This window comes from Trichosurus vulpecula, chromosome 4, assembly GCF_011100635.1.
Source record: "Trichosurus vulpecula isolate mTriVul1 chromosome 4, mTriVul1.pri, whole genome shotgun sequence".
Taxonomy (NCBI): domain Eukaryota; kingdom Metazoa; phylum Chordata; class Mammalia; order Diprotodontia; family Phalangeridae; genus Trichosurus; species Trichosurus vulpecula.
In genome coordinates, this window is record NC_050576.1 from 27,884,939 (window position 1) to 27,903,414 (window position 18,476).

Consider the following 18,476-nt stretch of genomic DNA (forward strand, 5'->3'; position numbering starts at 1 on the left):
TTCTGCGTCACTTCCGCACGAGCGAGCGGGAAGCAGAGTCGAGAGTGCCTCGGCGCGGCGGATGACGCCACTGAGACGGCCACCTTGAAAGCGGGCACGCGCCTCCACTGCCCAAACGCGGCTTCGCAATAATGACGTAGGACGGGAGGCAAGAGGAGGGGGGACGTAGGGGCGGAGCGCCCGGGCGTTGAACGACCTTTCGAATCTGGGAGGGGGGAGAGAGGGAGAGAGGCGGAGACAAAGGCCCCGGGTCCGCACGTAAGAGGGAGGGGAAAGGGGCGGGGCCTCTGCGTGCCGCGAGGGGGCGGGGCCAAGTTCGGCTTGGCGCGAATTTTTTTTATTTCAAGCTTCTTGCTAGCGCTGCCGGTGGCGAGGAGGGCAAGCAGCGCGCACGCGGAGCCGCGGAAGAAGCGAGAGGGTGAGCCCGGGGGGCTGCGGCCTCAGGGGTGCGGGGAGCTGGAGGCGACCCCCTTCTTTTACGCACGGGAAAACTGAGGCATGGGCAAGCGGACCTAGCCCCGAAGCGGGCTGGGCCCGGAAGGGTGGGGGAGGGGGCCTGGAGGTCCTAGCCCTGGACCGGGCTGAACTGGGGGGAGGGGGGAAATTGAGGAAAAGGGACTTTCTCACTATCCTGTCCCCCTCTAGGGTCCAGCCCCCGCCACCCACACTATATAGGGGAGAAGTGACTTGCCCCCACCCCCTTCCTCTGTGCTTAGAGTGCCGCGGTGGGGGAGGGGCTGGGTTCCTTATCGGAAAGCCCACATGCTCCGGGGGGCCAGTTCTGGGACCCGCCCTTGGGGAGCTCCGGCATCCCTGGGGGCGTCTCCTCCTCCGCTGGGAGGAGCCAGGCACCGACCTGGCCCCGAGTCCTTCCCGCCTCTGCTCTAGGAACCCTGGCACCCAGCCGATGCTGGGGGGTGGGCTGCCAGCAAGGCCAGGGTACCACGGAGCCCCGCCCCATCCCCTGGGGAATCTGGGTCGCGTGCTTCTTTATCCGCGACTTCTCGGAAAGCTGCAGCCCCTTACCCTTTGACCTGAGAAATACTGCCCTGCCTCCGGGCTTGTGCTCTTCCCGTCCTCGGCTATCAGCTAATTGAATTCTGCAAGCATTTATTAAGTGCCTACTGTCAGGTCCTCCCTTCTCCCCTTATCCCTCCTTATCTCCCCTGCCCCAGGGGGAGGTGTAAGGATAAATTAGGCCCTTTTAGCCTGGTTCTGGTTGATTTTGAAAAGTCTACAAGACCTTCCTCCCCGTAATTTCCCCCTTTAGGAGGATAAATCTACTATTTCTCCCCCACTCACCTAAAGCCCCGTTATGAGGCTGGAGCCCTAAGGTCAGAAAGCCAGTGGACTTAGGGTCTTCTGGAAAAGAGGCGACCCTTGGCCAGCCGTCCACCAAGTCCACCTTTTGGGAAGCAGGAAGCCCAGCCCTCTGGGCACCCAGATGGGGAGATGAGTGGAGGCCTGCGTCAGGCTCGTCCTGTTCAGACTGACAGCTTCCCTCTGCTAAGCCTTTGAGAAGTACAGGCCCCAGCGTGGCCCCAGGGGCGAGTCACTCAAACTAGCTTGTTATCCGGGGTGAGGAGAAATGCCTCCCCAAGAGCTCCCCACGCCGCTGCAGTCGCAGGACCAGTCCAGGACGTGCTTTCCATCCTAAATCCTGCTTTTCTCTCCTGCACTCCCCACTCAGGACCAAAGCCATGAGGAGGAACCGCTACTTCACGAGGCTCAAGGCCAGACGAAGTTATTCATGGCTGGACTGTGAGTTCTACGACAGGAAACTTCACCACAATCTCTACAAGTGAGTGACTGGCCTCTGCCAGGCCATCAGTGGGCTTATTAGCATTCATTTCCTGCCAGCACGATTTGTGGAACCAGTTAAGGGTGTTTAGGGCCCGGCCTCTCTGGGCCCAGGGCTTTCCACTGGTTGGGAAGAGTAAGTTCAAGGGTTTTTTTCACTGTGTCCCAAAGTTGCGATCAAGACAACAAGCATTTACTGAGTGCCTACTATGTGCCAGGCACTCAAAGACAGGATCTCAGTCTAATAGGGGAGACGACATGCAAACAGCAAAGTACAGATAAGTTACAGACGATGCACTGGGGGATCATCTCAGGGAGAGCTCTTAAGATGAGGGTCTTCCCTGGTCCTCTTGCAAAAGATGAGACTTCAGCTGGGATGCGAAGGAAGCCAGGTGGAAGAAAGTTCTCAACTCCTCTCTTATGAAAAAAAGACTTGTATCTGTCTGGAGCCGGTTTTTTTTTGTAACATGACTGGGAGTGGATGGGTGTATGCAGTCCTTGCTGTTGTCCGCCTCTCCAGGCAGGGGAGGCCAACTCTTCTCTCGGCCTGATTCCTGGTACACCACTGGGTCCTTTATCCCCAGCCCAGAGGGGAGGGTCTTAGAGGCCAGCCTACATCCGCCTCTGCTCCTCCCCTCTTCACCTTGGGCACACTTCCCGTGAATCTTTTTCCCTTTTGGAGGAAGATTGTTGGGCAGGAGGCAGAGCTATCTGTTCCCTTGTCTGGCCCGAGTGCCTTGGTGACTAGATTTTCCTGTACTCTGGGCCCATTTTTCCCTGTGGTTGCTTTGCAGAAGTATTTGTGTGACATCGCCAAGCAGCAACATCAAAGTCCAGATCAATCTAGGGGACTATGTGCTTGTTGAGGGGCATGACGATGACAACCCATATATCGCTAAGCTGATCAAGCTCTCCAGGGATGGTGAGTTCCCCTGGGAAATGCAGGGCCCTGTCCCTAACACCAGGCCCTTGTAGCTGGGAGGGGCCAAGCCCACCAACACCACCACCCCTACCCTGGAGGTAGGGTTATAGACTGGGGGTTGATGACTCCTGAGACTTGGCATCTCAGTCTTTGAGGGGCAAGAGAGAGAGAGACCACCAGCAGCTGGGGCTTAGAATCAAGAAAAGGGGTTGGGTGGGAAAGCACAGAGGGAATGAAGAGGTGACCAGATACCTACATCTAATGTTATACGATGGACATAGAATTGTATGTGAAACGAAAGGGGCTAAATTTATAAAGTCTTTTCCGGGTCTCGCCGTTGTTGTTCAGTCAAGTCTGACGCTGCCATGACCCCATCTGGGGTTTTCTTGACAAAGATACTGGACGGTTTGCCATTTCCTTCTCCAGCTCAGTTTACAGATGAGGAAACTGAGGCAAATAGGGTGAAGCCCAGGGTCACACAGCTAGTTAGAGTCTGAGGCTGGTTTTGAACTCAGGAGATGAGTCTTCCCAACTCCAAGCCCAGCGCTATCCATTGAAACACCAAACTGCCCTTCTTCCAGCTCTAATAGTCTGTAATCAATAAGTTGATTGGAATGGTTTTGATTGATCATGAGACAGCTGATTGTTGAAAAGGGAGGACTGTAAAAAGGGAAGCAAGTAATTTGACCTTTAAGATGTTTATTTTTAATCAGCTAGTTCTGTAGTACGTAGTGGGCTAGACTGGAGTCAGGAAGCCCTGAGTTCAAATCTGCCTCAAACAGTAACTCTGTGACCTGAGGCAAATCATTTAACATTTTAGTCTGTTTTCTCACCTGTAAAATGGGGAGAAGAAATTGCTGTACGTGTCTAAACTGGGGAGAAAAGTTGAGGGCCGGATGAGTAAACTCAGACGTGGTTATAGTCCTAGAAGAGAGGAAGAAGAGGAGGAGATAAAGGCCAGCAGTGTCCCTCTTGCCTTCTGGGGAGATTGTCTGGGAGGAACTAGAAGGAGGCAGGTAGGAGACAGAACGCTAATGAAGGAAGCTGTCAAATAACCATCCACAAGCAGTCGGTGTGGTAGGACCAAGGTGGATACGAGCGGCTTTGGCAAAGGCCCCTTCCTTGAGGTGGAGGTGATGAAAGCTGGACAGGAGATAGTCCAGGAGAAAGTCGGGAGTAAGGAGCGGACCCATGGGGGGACTACTAGGAGGACACAAAGGAATAGAGAGGTAAAGGGGAAGCGAGTCCAGTGGAAGCTTGGGACCCAAGAGGAACAATGGCTGACGAAGGAAACAGTTTTAAATGGGACAGTGTGGGCATGCTCCACCTAGGGGACCTGGGGGTCTGAGGCATCTTAGAGGATGGATGTGGCAGTGTGGCTGATTAGGAGGGGTGCCCACAAAAGAGCTGTGTGCGGTTTGGGAGGACCCCAAGGTTGGGGGGCAGGAGCAGTATTGGCAGGGAAGGTGTGTCCATTTGTTCTGCCTGAGGTCAGCTCAGTAGCTGTGCGGTTTCCATCCAAAGCTGCATTTTATGTCCTTCTTAAAATGTTTATTTTGTGGCTCTCTTGATTTCTTTGAGGACTGGCCTCAATTGTTTGTGACCTTGAACTTCTGGTCATTTGCATGGGTTACTTAAGCATCTCAGTGCCTCTGGTTGGCATAAACGAGACAGCATAGACCTGCGGAGGTCACCCTGCCCAGATGGGCAGACCAGTGAAGCCAATGAGCCCTCTTTTAGAATCACCTTCTTAATTGCCTAAAATACAGTTATTAAAATGTTTTTGAAACATACGGGCCCCAAGCTAACACCTTCTGATAGATAGCAGCTCTCTTCCATCTATCTTTTGAGGAAGCAAAGGCCTGGAGAGGTTTTGTGCTTTATACAACAGCCCACAAGGAATGATTGGCTGAGCCAGGGCTCACACCAAGGTTTTCTGACTCTAGACATGCTAGCTTGTTACCAAAAGAAAGGGAGGCTCCCTGAGGGGACCTTGTCTGTGCCGGCCACCAGCATCATCACCACAAGGGGTGACGGTGTTCTCTTCCTTCACAGTCTCTTCGTTAGAGTCTGAGCCTAACTCGCACGCGGTGGTCCAGTGGTTCATTCGCTTGAGTGAGATCCCCGTCAGCAAGCGCAAGCTGCTTGGCCGAGAGGCTGCCGAACAGGAGATCTTCTGGTATGATGACCCTCCGAGGGACGTTAGGGTTGAGAGCATCCTCGGCCCAGTTCAGGTGAGTAGTTCCCTAAGCTTCCATCTTTGCCTCCCTTGTGTCCTGGGGAGGCTTGACCAGTGTTGTCTGTCACTCCCATCATCACCTGGAAAATGTGAAAAATGGCAGAGTCATTGGATGTTGTCCTGTGGGCTTGGCTTTGCCAAGAGAAAGGGTGCAAGGTGTGGATGAGAGTGTTAGTTTGTAGGCACACGCCATGTGCTGCCCTAAGCTCCCAGGGCTTGGGCGGGCACAGCTGACCGTTGTTGCTCCTAGTATCCCAGCTGGTCTGATGGGCTCAGAGATGAAGAACTAGAAGAAAATCTGGAGGCCATCTATCCAAGCCCTCCTTGTAGAGATGATTCGGCTCTGCAGAAGTGGAAGGGAAGGAATTCCAAGTAGGGGGACAGTAAACACTGAGATGGGAGGGCAGGCACCAGTGCGTGAGGAAGCCATCGCCGCCTGGGGCCAAGGATGCCTTTGTGAGGCTGTGGGTCCTCAAAAGTGGTTCAAGGACATTCTCATGTGTGTCCTTCCAGGTCATGGGGTCAGTCCACATATATACATTTCTCCCGGTCATGCTTACTTAAGCCTTTCCAAATTTACTTTCTCCCTCAGATTTTGGACGTAAGCTTTGGGGATGATGACTTTGAGAAGCTGCCTTGTCAGTGACATGTGGGGTGTTTGTGCTGCTCGCCACATTTTTGTCTTTTCCTCCTAATTTATGCTTTCGAATGCAGGTGGTGGCTTTGGCCCCAGAGGAGGCGGTACCAAAGGGGCAGAAAGACAAACAGACGTTCTATGTCAAACTCTCATGGGACAACAAGTGTTTCCGACCTCTGGCCCCAAAGCTGCTTGCTGAGATGAAGAAGTCACATGAGATGAGTCCTCGGCGCAATGCCTCTCCCAAGGTGGTGGGAGCCAGGCCCGAGAACACTGCCGAGCGGGGCATCGGACGCATAGAGTCACGGCATTCCATTTCCAAGTCCTGTCCCTCCCAGGAGATACGTGCTAGCCGAACTCCCCGTTCCTCCACCCCTCCCCGGGCCAGAAAGCGGCTAGATCTGAGAAGTAAGTCTGAAGGACAGATGTCGTGTACAGAATCGAGCCTCTGTTCTCACAATAATCTTAGTGTTCAGTGAGTTCTCTTCCCCTCACCCCAGCAGTTGTTCTAAACCTTCCTTTCTTTCCTCAAACCTCTTGTGGCATCCCCTCCCTCTACCCCCTGCTGAGACACTCACTTTGTACTTTGCCCCAAAACACCCAAATATGGAGGCCATTTGCAAAGAGTCCCTGGTCTTCCTCCTCATATGCCTCTGACAACTTCCCCTTCCAGCCCCTCCTTTATTCCTTTGGGAGAAATTAAGAGCTGGCCCTTCTGCTTGCCAATGCCACGTCCTCTACCCGCCCCCTTGATTCTTTAGCTTCCCCTCTTTGACAGACTGCCCCCCGCTATCACCCTTACTTTCTTTAAGCTCCACTCTACTGGCATCTTCCTTCCTGCCTCCAAACATGCCAGTGTCTGCACCAACCTTTCAAATCCATCCCTAGATCTGGTCATCCCTGTGTCTCTTCTCTCCTTCAGTTAATGCCGTTAAAAGACCCTCTATGCTTCATCTCCCTTTGGCCTCTTCTGAAACCCTCAGCAATCTCTGGTGCCTTTAGTGGAGATGTTGAGGCTTGGTACTGGGAAGGGAGGGTTGGAGGAGGTGGGAGAACAAGCTCTGTCCTGGACGTTCAGTTGGAGATGTCCAGTTGGCATGGTTGATGGGACTAAGGCTCAGAGGACAGACTGGGCCTGGGTACCTCTATGTGAGAGTCATCTGTGTGGAGGTGACAATTTCACCTCATTCTGTGCTTGTTACCCATTCTGAGACATAACGTCCGCTCCTGGAAGATGTGGCTTCTCTCCTGAGCAGGTGCCTATTCACATCACAGGGTGCCCTCTCTCCAGCTGGGAAAGTGCATCAGTGGTTCACACTGACCAGGAACCCCAGGGGCAGTGAGCGTTCTTAGAAAAGTCCACTCCAGCTATGGCTGATACTAGCCAGTAACAGGACAGTCATCTGACTTTCTCTTGAAGACTTCCAGAGGAGAGGAGGCGAGCTTTGCCCACTTTAAGAAATCTCTACTTTTGAGGCAGTTCATCTGGAGGTTAAGCTAACTCTTCCTCTTTGCAGCTTATTTTTTGCAAGCTCCAAAGCTTGGCCCTTTTGGGGCCTGGGGAACAGGGCCAATCCCCTTTCTACATGGTAGCCCCACAGGGGGTGCTCCATTTTCAGAAAGGATTAACTGAAGCACTGTAGGTGAGGGCCCTGTTCAGGTATTCCAAAAGCAAGAACATGGAAGAGGGTAGAACTAGAAATGATGCACAGAAGGTACAAAGAGGTGAATTTGCTGAAGGACAAACTCCCCAACAGTGAGAGCTGTCTCAGTGTGGAAGGGGCCACCTTGGGGCAGTGGGGAGCCCCCCATCAGCAGACAGTGAGACGGAGCCAGTGCATCGGTCATGAAGGCCGTCTAGGCTGTGCTTCTTTGGCTTGTCTCTCACAAGGCAGCGTGAGAGACACAGTCAGATCCCTTTGCTGGAATTCAAATCCAGTAAGCCTTTCAAAAGGGGAGGGGAGATGAATTTGCAGTGATTTCTTCTGAATTAGTACTGGAGAGAGGGAGAGAGAGAGAGCGCTATGTGCCAGGCATTGGGCTCAGCACTTTACAAACCCCGCAGCAACTCTGAGGTAGGTGCTGTTCTCATCCCCATTCTACAGAGGAGGAAACTAAATCAGGCAAGTGTCTGAGGCAGGATTCAAATTCAGTCAGGATTCGATGCTCTATGCACTGTGCCACCAACTGTCATCCTCTTTGAGGGACCACTGATAACCACTCCACAGCCACCAAGAGCAGGTTTCCAGTGTGCCGGTATATAATCCAGTCAGGCCTAGTGACCTAAAGTCATTGAGAATGAAGAGATGCCGCCCTTCCTGTCTCCTGACAATGGCTGTCTATCATCACTGCCCCATCTCTTGCTAGGCCTTTAGCACAAGCTTCCATGGCGAGCTCACTCCCTAGGTTCCCACCGTTCCTACTTCCATGACCGTCTCCTCCCCCTTTCCCTTCTGGTCCTGAACAACTGCCTTCATCGCTTCCTGTGCCTTTTGAAGAATGGAGGTGTCATCAAGATGTTCTACGTGTACGGCACTCTCTGCTCACCCCATTCCTTTTGCCTGTCATGTTCCTTTTAGATAGGTTGCCAAGACGTCTAGACCATTGGCCGTTCTTGGCCCTGTCTTGGCCATGCATATTGTCTGCTGAGTCTTTTCCCCAGTGAATCATTGGTGTTCTCTAGTACTGATAATCTTCCTACCAGAAAGAATCCATGCTTGAGAATGAGGTGCAGTCTATTGATGACAACAGCATCAAGTAAAGGGATTGCCTTCCTGCCCTGAAGGGAGCTGAGCGGTTCAGATTACCCAGAGCCCACTGACAGCAGGAAGTGTCTCTTCTGCTGGGCCTGAGCCAGGCGAGTCTGAGCAGTCAGCCTCCCGTGAGTGATTCTGAGCCATGAGAGGTGCCAGCGCCTTGGTTCATAGTAGAACTGCGGTCAGTGGTTCTTCATAGTGAAAGATACAGCGCCAGCCTGAATCACGGGAGGCCACCCAGCTTGGTATATGTCTCACTTTCCTCCCTATTGACTGATCTCTCTTGGCCCCCAGGTCCCCAGAGCACGCCCTGCAAACCTCCCCGCACCAGGCCGGCCGAGCCTAAGCCCAACAGTCCCTGTAACTCTCTGGGACCAACTAAACGGAAAATGGCCTTGCCTGAGACCCCTTCACCTTCTAAGAAAACTCGTGCCAATAGCAGGATTCATGCCTTTCCTGCAGCTCAGAAAGAAGCCACACCTAACGAGAAGATGAGACTCGCTCCTCTTACAGCAGGTGTGGAGGCCAGCCCTCCCGTAGTCTTGAGGCCTAAGATCAGCCAGCCCAGGTGAGTGAGAACTGACTTGTCTCACAGCAGCGATGCAGGGAATGCAGGATGGCACCCCAGTTCAGGACCTACATGGCTCTCATTTAGCATGTGCTTTGGGGACTGGCAAATCACCCTCCTGCTTAGCACAGTGTTTCTGAGCCAGGTCACTCTCTTTGGGTTCCCAGTCTGCTGGAAGGTTCATTGTTGGCCACCTCCTGGCATGATGCTCCTTTCTCTGGCATGTCTCTCATTCCAGCAGATGTATTGGTGTGTGTTATAGGCTGGACCACTAATGCCCAGGACCATCAGAGCAAACTGGTCGCTCTTTGGGCAAGGTGCATCTTATCTAAGATGAGTCATTATCATCTTCTGTGTCCATAGCCTTGGGATTCAGGCACAGCAGTGGACTGGGGGCAGGAGTCAGAGCAGCGGCCCACCTGGGTCTGAACGCCCAGCATGGCGCTTGGCCAGCCTTTTATTTACACTTGCTCTCAGTTTCCTCTTCTGTAAGATGGGTGAGGAGGGCAGCCCACTCGGTGACCTCAGATCCCTTCTAGCTCTGAGTGAACCCGGTGAATTAGGTGGTACACATGATAGCCCCATTGTATGATGGGGAGATCGAGGCCCAGGGCACTTGGACACACACAGCTCGGAAGTATCAGTGGCTGGATTGAAGTTTGGGTGTTCGGACTGCGAGTCTGTACACTTCCTGCTGATCACCGAAGGTCTGGGGCACCTGTTACTTCTGTGTTTAACCCAAGCTCAGCACAGTGGAGCATGTGGGGAAATCGTGGCCTGGTTAGGAAGGCAGGAGCCATAGCATCTTCATAGAAGGTTTGCCTCATCTGGGCTGCTGGGCTTTGGTGTATGAGCCCCGCTTCTTCCCAGGGCAGCGTGCAGTGAGGTCTCTGGGCTTTCTTACAGGGTGGCCAAAGGGACAGATTCAGAGGAGGCCGGGGCCAAGAGCCCACGGAGGCGCAGGATGCAATCGCTCAGGTCCTTGAGAAAGATCAAGGAGACTTTAAGGTAACAACTCACCTTCGCAGGGAAAATGTTGCTGCCTTTGCACCCAACCCCACTCACCCATCAGATTCCTGAGGTGTTGGGAGCAAGCAGCTTGTCCCTGTCTTTGGGACCCGGCCTCTTGTGGTCTCATTTTGTCTTTGAATGCTGAATGTCAGAGATGAGCATGCCTCCTCCCCTCCCCAGAATTTTAGGTAACAATAAATGTGACTCAGAAAATGAAGATGAATACTTACCAGAAGAAGAGGAAACCTCCGGCTCTGACTGCAGCAGCGTTGAGGAAGAAGAGGCTTCCACCCCCCGCCAATGCCAGGGAAGACAAAGCACTGTGGTCTGTGCCCAGCGCTCTGCCAGAAAGTCTTCCACAGAGGCCACCCCTTCCAAGACCACTACCAAGACACATCCTAAGACACCTACCAAGACACTTTCCAAGACCCCCAAAAAAACAGTAAGGTTCCTCTAGGTACATTTTCTGGTGGGGTAGGCGTGGGCATCATGAGTCAGGCTGTGAGGACTGACAGTGCCAGCCTCCAGGAATGTAGCACTGGCAGGCAAGGCCTCAGTTATCCCTCTAAAGGTGCTGCTCGTGTTGAGTTTGAGGCACCCGAGGGACTAAAGCCCAGGATAGTTGTCACAGTGGGACCTGGTGGGGTCACCTAGAAAGAGCAGAGAAGAGGGCTCAGGACAGAGCCTTGGGGGACACCCCCAGATGTGGCAATTTGTCCAGTGAAGGAGACTGAGAAAGAGCAGTTTGGTAGGAAGAGGTCCAAGAGCTCAGGATTGGTTCCACAAAAGCCCAGTGAGGTGAGAGTGTCCTGAGGGACAAAGGGAGAGGAGAGCAGTCAACAGCATCAGGTACCAAGAAGGGCCAAGACTGAGAAAGGACCATCCAACCAGTGATTGGAGATGGCTGGTGACTGAGGGGCCAGAAGCCAGAGGGCTGAATGAGAGGAAGGGGAGGGAGGCAGCAGCTGTAGATAGCTGTGCCATAGGGTGGCTGAGAAAGGAGGGAGAGAGGACAAGATGCAGCCAATAGCTCAGGGGATGATGAGGACTAGAGAAGGTTTTTTAAGGATGGGGAGGGGGCAGCCAGGTGGCGCAGTGGATAAAGCACTGGCCCTGGAGTCAGGAGGACCTGAGTTCAAATTTGACCTCAGATAGTTGACACTTACTAGCTGTATGATGCTGGACAAGTCACTTAACCCCAACACCTCACCCCACCGCCCCAAAAAAGATAGGAGAGATGTGAGATGGTTTGTGGGCCCCAGAGAAGGAACCAGTGGATGAGGAAAGATAAAGAATCAGAAAAAATGAAAAGGCCTGAGGGAATCGCACTGGGTGATTCCTCGGGTCCTTCTAAGCAGGGAAGTCCATGCCTGGTTTCTGCCTTTCTTTGGATCCCTAGGGTTTCTGTCCCTGGCACATGGTGGTGCTTAATAAAGGCCGGTTGATTGATTGACCAACTGATGCCTCTTTAGTCTCTGTACCGAACTGAGCCACCGGCTCGGGGGTCCTGTTGCAGGATAGTGATAGGTCACAGGGTGTTGGTCCTGTGCCCTACCACCTTAGGGTGCTCCTGGGGGGCTCCCAGAGTTGTAAATCCTCTTAGATCCCTCCATCGTGGTCGTCCAGACACCTCTGGGGCAGCTGGGTAGCCGAGTACAGAGAGCGCCGGACCCACAAGCCACGTGACTCCGGTGGGGCCCTTGCCTCTCTCAGCCTCAGCTTTCTCATCCATCAAATCTGGCTGATAATAACAGCACCTGATCCACAGGGTCACAAGCTGCCTTGAAAAACTTCAGGCAGACAGAAGCCTCAGCCGTCGCCTCTCATCACTGAAGACCTCTGGGGATGGGGAGCCGGCTCACAACTGCTTCCCTTGAAGCTCCTTGAGAACAGGGGCAGCTTCATTTCTGACTTTGTTTCCCTAGCATGTGGCCCAGGGCCTGGCCCGAGCAGGCATTCCCATGCTTGTTGGGTGAAGCAGCCTGTCCAGGAGTTCATTGTCCCAGACCGGACAGTACCTGCGGATAGGCTTAAGAGGCAGAGTGGCCAGAGTAAATGAAAGAAGAGCTGTAGCAGAGGAAGGAAGTGTCCTAGAGGTTTCCTGTCAGCCCTGATCTGTAGAGCCAGGGTACGCCTTTGGGCACGTGCCTTGGCTGCGGTCTTCACCAGACACCATTTTCCTTTTCTTACAGTCCGAGCTCAGGACCCCCCAGATCCGCAGGCGCAGACAAGCTGCCCAGAAACCCACCAATACGCTTGAAGAGGCCCGGATGAGGTGAGTGTCCCCATGCCCTCTTTCAGGCAGGAAATGTTTGGCTTGATTTTCACAAGACAGAAATAAGTCAAAGTTCATTGATTTGTGTACCATGGAATGCAGTGAAGGGAGCAGCCACTGTTCTGAAAATGGAGGGTTCCTAGGTCGAGGACCTTCAGGTCTGAGTCTTCTGCCTGATTCAGAAAATCTCAGTGTGGGTGGGAATGGAGGGTGGGGGGTAGTGTAGACCAGGAGAGTCTGGGGCCCTGGGGAAGGAAGGAGAGACCCGGGGCAGAAGCATCTCCTGGGTGTGGGTTAGGGCTCTAGGGCTGTCCATTACACATTGTTTGGGCTTTCCTTTCCTCTTGTCCTAAAGTCTTTCCCTGCCCTTCTGTCTCTCTTTCAAGGCTGCACATCTCTTTCGTGCCTGAGTCTCTGCCTTGTAGGGAGCAGGAGTTCCAAGACATCTACAGTTTTGTGGAAAGCAAACTTCTTGACAGGACGGGAGGGTGAGTTATCCTGGACCCCTCGATGTGGGGAAGTCAGGGTGTCGAGGGAAAGGTCCATGCTAAGTCCTTAGAGCCTGAGAGCAGGTGACACCAGAGAAACCCTGAGGGTCTGAGCCCCTCAGCCTGAGCCTTCCTGTCTGACACACGTCCACTCACAGGCCCTGTGGCCCCAAACGTGGAACAAGAAGTGGTTCTTTTCTCGAGGAGCTTGTGGCTAGTGGGTTTGCGGGGCTCTTCTCCAGAGAAGTGCAGGAGGTGCCCTCATCTCTGGACGCACATTCCTGTTTCTCGGGGTGGTTGGGAAGCCTCCATGTGCTCTAGTGATGGGGGCCTTTGTGCTTGTGGCTACCACACTGTGTGGGTGGGCAAGGGTCTGACAGCTCCCTCATCCATGAGGCAGGAGGTGAGGGCTGCAGGAGAGGATCTCGGAGGAGCCAGCAGAAGGGACCAGGGGTGCAGGGCAGGGCACTCAGTACCCTCCAAAAGGCAGGACACTTGCAGAGCGTCAAGTCTAGTCTGGCTAGAACACAGCTGGAAGCATAGATTGGATCCGGACTGGGGGGGCCTTGAAGGCCAAAATCAGGAATTAGTACTTTATGTGGTAAGCAGACAGGAGCCACTGAAGATTCCTGAATTACAAATAAAACCAGTGTTTGTTAAAGACTTAACCTGTATCAACAACTGATTCTTTGCAAGGAAGAGCTGGGGGTGGGAGGTACACTGGTCAGCTCCTCTCCCCCTCCACGGAGCCCTGCCAGCCACTCCCCTTCCTGCTCTAGGTGCATGTACATCTCTGGGGTCCCCGGGACGGGGAAGACAGCCATTGTGCACGAGGTGGTGCGTTCCCTGCAGCAGGCTGCCCAGACAGAGGAGCTGCCCTCCTTCCACTACATTGAGGTCAATGGCATGAAGCTGACCGAGCCCCATCAGGCCTATGTGCAGATCCTGCAGGTGAGCTGGACGGCCCGGCTGGCCCTCTTAGACTGGGTGGGGCTGGGGCTTGGACTCCAACTCATAGCTGTTCTGGGGGCCCCAGGTAGCCACGCTGAGCTTGGGGAGGGGAGGGCTACTGGGGATGAAGCAGAGACATAGCTGAGTATGGCACAGAACCGGGCATCGGGACAGTGCCCTGAGCAGTCTGAAGTGGGAGGTGGGACTTGGGCTAATTGGAGTTGGGGGGATCTGGACTGAGCCTGAAGGGAGGGGAGTACTTGAGGAAACAGGAGAGCATTGCCAGGATGTCATGTGGCTAGAAGGCAGATGGAAGGAGAGCCATGTGAAAGCAGCCTGGACAGGTAGGCTGGAGCCAGGCTGTGGGGTCCCCCTCCTAGGAGCTGCTGCTGGCATCCTCTGCACCCAGGGAAAGGGTCTGTAGCCTGGGACTGGCAGCACCCCCATTCACCCTAGTGAGATCAAACCCAGGACGAGGGAGAGCCGAGCTACTACCATTGGCTCAGCCAGCCCAGGCAGGGGCTCTGGGACCTGTGGGGGCTGAGCAGCTGTTTATTTTCCGGATGCAGAAGCTGACGGGTCAGAAGGCCACAACCAGCCATGCCGCAGAGCTGCTGCAGAGGCGATTCAGCCAGCCTGCGCCCGGCCAGGAGACCACAGTGTTGATGGTGGATGAGGTGAGGCGGGGGCCGGCCACACTCCTTGGCTGTAGAGCTGGGAGGGGGGCTTGAGATCAGTGTCTGTGATGTGACTCCTTGGCATCCCGTGCCTGACAGCTTGACCTCCTGTGGACGCCGAAACAGGATGTGCTGTACAACCTGTTTGACTGGCCCACTCACCGCAGCAGCCAGCTCGTCGTCCTGGCCATCGCCAATACCATGGACTTGCCCGAGAGAATGATGATGAGCAGAGTGGCCAGCCGCCTGGTGAGGAGGCCAGAGGGCCTGGGGGTGGGGCTGGCACAGACACTGGGCTTCCCTGGTGGAGCCTCAATCTCTAAGCGGCTGTCCTTTGGGGTTCTTAGGGCCTCACCAGGATGTCCTTCCAGCCTTACACCTACAAGCAGCTACAGGAGATCATCGTGTCCCGCCTAGAAGGTGTGAAGGCCTTCGAAGATGATGCCATCCAGTTGGTGTCCCGGAAGGTCAGTGTTCTCCAAGTGTTTATTATAAGCATCTGCTGCACATGAGGCCCTGAGGACCTTCGTCTGGGCCCTGCCCAAAGCTTTTCTGCTTCATCCCCATATGTGTTATTCAGCCTCCAGTGGAAGGGAGGCCTCCAGCACCCCCAGCAGCCCATTGTGATCTGGGAGAGCTCGTTGAACTTAGGTTTTCCTTTCCATTGAGCTGAGAACCAGTTCTCTGATATATCTGTGTGAAGTCAAGAAGAAATAAGTCTAATCCTTCTTAGACAACTCTCAGTATTTGTCACCATTCGAAGCTAGACCACCTCAGCTCCTTCGACCCCTCCTCATGGGCAGTGCCCCTCTCCCTCACCTTCCTGGTCACCTTCCTCTGAATACCTTCCAGTTTGGTGTCGTCCATTCTAAAATGAGCAGAACAGAGCACGCCCCTGCAGATGTGTGGTCTCCCATAACACTGCACTGCTTTGGTGGCACCAAGAGGGCCATCACTCAGATCTGCCCCCTTAACCACAACCGGTCATCTCCCACACCTAAGCCACAAGGGGTCTCTCCCTGCCATGCAGGAAATAGAGCATGTTCATAGGAGCTCTGGAGCAGAAGTCACTGGCATGACTGGGCAGAACAGTCTCGTCTCCTCTCCAATACAGAAATATATTCCCAAGGTAACAGAAAAATCGAGAAGGCAGTCTATCTCTGCAGGGCCACACTGCGTAAGGGAGGCTTCTGAACCTTCCCCAAGTCACCCAGACAGAGCCCACTGTCAAACTCATGAGAAAAATCCTCATTGGCAAGCAGTCCTGTCGGCTCTCTGTCGAACGAAAGCATGAAACATCTCCAGTGGACTCAGTAGGCTTCTACAGCCAAACCCAGAGCGTCCACTCGGTTTTCAGGATCCCTGACGGCATGCTCTGGGTTCTAGGTAGCAGCCCTGTCTGGTGATGCCCGGCGCTGCCTGGACATCTGCAGGCGAGCCACAGAGATCTGTGAGTTCTCCAGCCAAAAGCCAGATTCCTCAGGCCTGGTCAAGGTGGCCCACATCCTGGAAGCTGCGGAAGAAATGTTTTCATCTGCTTACATAATGGCTATCAGGTGAGTCTGATTTCTGAATCACCCCCCTCCCCCCCCAAACCTGGAGTAGTCCAGAGAGAAGGGTGTACCTGGGTCCTGGGGAAGAGAGAATGCCCCCGTGAGCTTGCCCTGGTCATTAATTTGACATCCTCCCCCTCTTCCTCTCTGCTAAAGGGAACCTTCAGAATCATCTTATGCAACTTCCGTGTTTAACGGATGATGGAGCTTGACCTCTGCAGACTGGTCATTTGGCCCAGGGCCTCAGGCTCCAGACCAAGGCAGGGGCTCTACCATCCTTCAAGGGGTATTTTCCATGGTAAAAGGGAACAAGCATTTCCTTTATTCATTAAGCACCTACTGTGTGCTGGACACTGTGCTAAGTACTTCACACACATTATCTCCTTTGATCGGCACAACCACCCTGGGAGGCAGGTGCTTTTATTAACCCATCTTACAGATGCGGAAACTGAGGCAGGCAGGTGAAGTGCCTTGCCCAGGGCCCACAGCCAGTAAGGGCCTGAGGAACTCCTGACACCAGGCTCTGCACTCTGGCCAGTGTACGATTTAGCAGCTTCCTAAGGGTTTGTAGAACCTTGACCAATCAGAAAGCCTCGGCGGGTTTGAGCAGCTGTACTTTGAGTGTCCTTCAGGAGTGGAGTTGAGGCAATAGGCTCTGTGGTGAGAGTGCTGGTGTCCGTCTTCCTTTAGGAACGCCTCCGTCCTGGAGCAGGGCTTCCTGAGAGCCATCCTGGCAGAATTCCATCGGTCAGGCCTTGAAGAAGCAACGCTCCAGCAGGTGGGTTTGGCTTCTGGGGATGGAGCGAGGGTAGGCCCCAGCCAAACACTTACAGGATTCCAGATGGTGTCATCAGTGGGCGGAACTCCTGTCTGTGCTCAGGCTCTAGCATCTCTGAGGCCCGCTCACCTCTGCTTCCCTTCTTCCAGGTCTACCATCAGCACGTGGCTTTGTGCAGAATCGAGGGTCTGCCACACCCCACAGTGTCCGAGACCATGGCCGTGTGCTCACGTCTGGGCTCCTGCCGCCTTCTGCTAGTGGAACCCAGTAAAAACGATCTCTTACTGCGAGTGCGCCTGAATGTGAGCCAGGACGACGTGCTCTATGCTCTGAAGGAAGAGTGACGAGGAAGCCAGGAAAAAATGCATAACCTATTACAAATTATTATTATTTTAAAATTCAGTTTTTATCATGAGTTTAAAATTTAACATTAAATATTTTGAGTTTTTCTAACATACCTTGGAGTTAGAACATTGTTACCAGTCAAGTGTTTAAAACCGGATTTAACATTGGCACTCACTGGCCTGTACACAAACATTCAGCTCCCACAGCCCCCTGAAGTCTGGCTGTGTGACTTAACCTCAGGTGGCTGGTGAAAACCAGCCAATTAAAAAGGGAGAAGGGCAGTATTTTTCAACTATCTGGACCAGGGGTGGGGAACCTGTGGCCTTCTAGATTCTTAAGTGTTGCTTTTTGACTGAATCCAAATTTTACACAACAAATCCCAAACTCAGGCCCATTGAAAGACTCCTGGGCTGTCCCTGAGATCCTTGAAGAACACAGCTCTCATCACCCAGAGAACACCAAGGCAGCACAGCATATAATACACAGACAGTGGCCCTGACCTTTCCTCCAGATGTTCATAGAGCCTCGCCTAATTTAGGAAATAGAGCTGGGAAGATGAGTGAACAAGAAAGACCGTAACAGAAAAGAGAGGGACGCCCAAGACAAACCCAATAAAGACTCAAAACGACAACATGCAGCTTGGCCGCAAGATCATCTGGGATCCTGAAAAATCATGGAAGGTTTTTTTTTTTTAGTTAAAAATGATACAAATTAAATGAGAGCTCAAGAGGAATTGGAAGGTAAATTAACAGCTTGGTTCCAAAAGTTCCAAAAATTATTAAGAAGCAAGAAATTGAAACAAGAAGAAATACCCAAGCCCAAATGTATCCTATCAAAAACAACTAACCTGCGGGAAACATGAATGAAAGATATTTTAACTCTCATTGGACTACCTGAAAAGCATGATCAGAAAGAACCTGGATATATTTCAGCAAGTCTGAAATAAGGAAGGAAGGACAGATGGCTCAGAACTATGAGAACAAGGGAGCAAGACTAACATAGAAAATGTCCACCAATTGCCTCGTGAAGAAAATGGGAATGTCGGTCAAAATTCAGAACCAAAAATAAAATTTTCTGTATAAGATTTTTTATTTAATTAAAAGGAAGGGGGAAATGATATGAATGAAAAGCCTGAGAAAGTGTTTCAGGGTAATTAATGAGGGGCTTTGATCATATCTGTGAGACTCATCTCTCCCCAGACCACTGAAGGTGAATGCAGTGGGCCAGAATTCACCTAAATACACTTGAATCAGAAATAAGCTCTTCTGGTTGAGTGGGGTCCCCCCAGATTGAGGAGAATATCTCAGTTGTCAGCCTTGTGCTTCACAAGAACTGGACTTTGAATGAGGAGGTAAAAAGATAAGATCTCTACTAATAATTGGTTATTAGTAATCAGAAAAAGAATATTTAGGTCCCATATATAAAATTGGTTATTAATGTAATAAAATCATTTTTCTCAGGAATACACTAGGGAAA

The 18,476-nt window shown here is 52.7% G+C and overlaps 1 protein-coding gene across 1 annotated transcript; it reads left to right on the forward strand.

Annotated features, from left to right (window-relative positions):
• Positions 1-131: 131 nt before the first annotated feature.
• ORC1 (origin recognition complex subunit 1) lies at positions 132-17,065 on the forward strand. The gene is made up of 18 exons (XM_036755446.1): positions 132-136; positions 359-418; positions 1,691-1,801; positions 2,595-2,722; positions 4,778-4,956; positions 5,676-6,006; positions 8,649-8,922; positions 9,829-9,930; positions 10,114-10,375; positions 12,126-12,208; positions 12,595-12,696; positions 13,476-13,647; positions 14,217-14,324; positions 14,424-14,573; positions 14,672-14,791; positions 15,711-15,880; positions 16,568-16,655; positions 16,805-17,065. Exons 1-18 carry the CDS (start codon positions 132-134, stop codon positions 16,997-16,999), a joined length of 2,640 nt encoding a protein of 879 aa, XP_036611341.1. The 3' UTR covers positions 17,000-17,065.
• Positions 17,066-18,476: the final 1,411 nt, after the last annotated feature.

Bases quoted from the DNA above. Each gene is read 5' to 3' on its own strand.
- ORC1 (XM_036755446.1), top strand. The intron at 4,957-5,675 runs GTGAGTAGTTCC...TTTCGAATGCAG, and splicing joins GCATCCTCGGCCCAGTTCAG to GTGGTGGCTTTGGCCCCAGA. The intron at 12,697-13,475 runs GTGAGTTATCCT...TTCCTGCTCTAG, and splicing joins CTTCTTGACAGGACGGGAGG to GTGCATGTACATCTCTGGGG.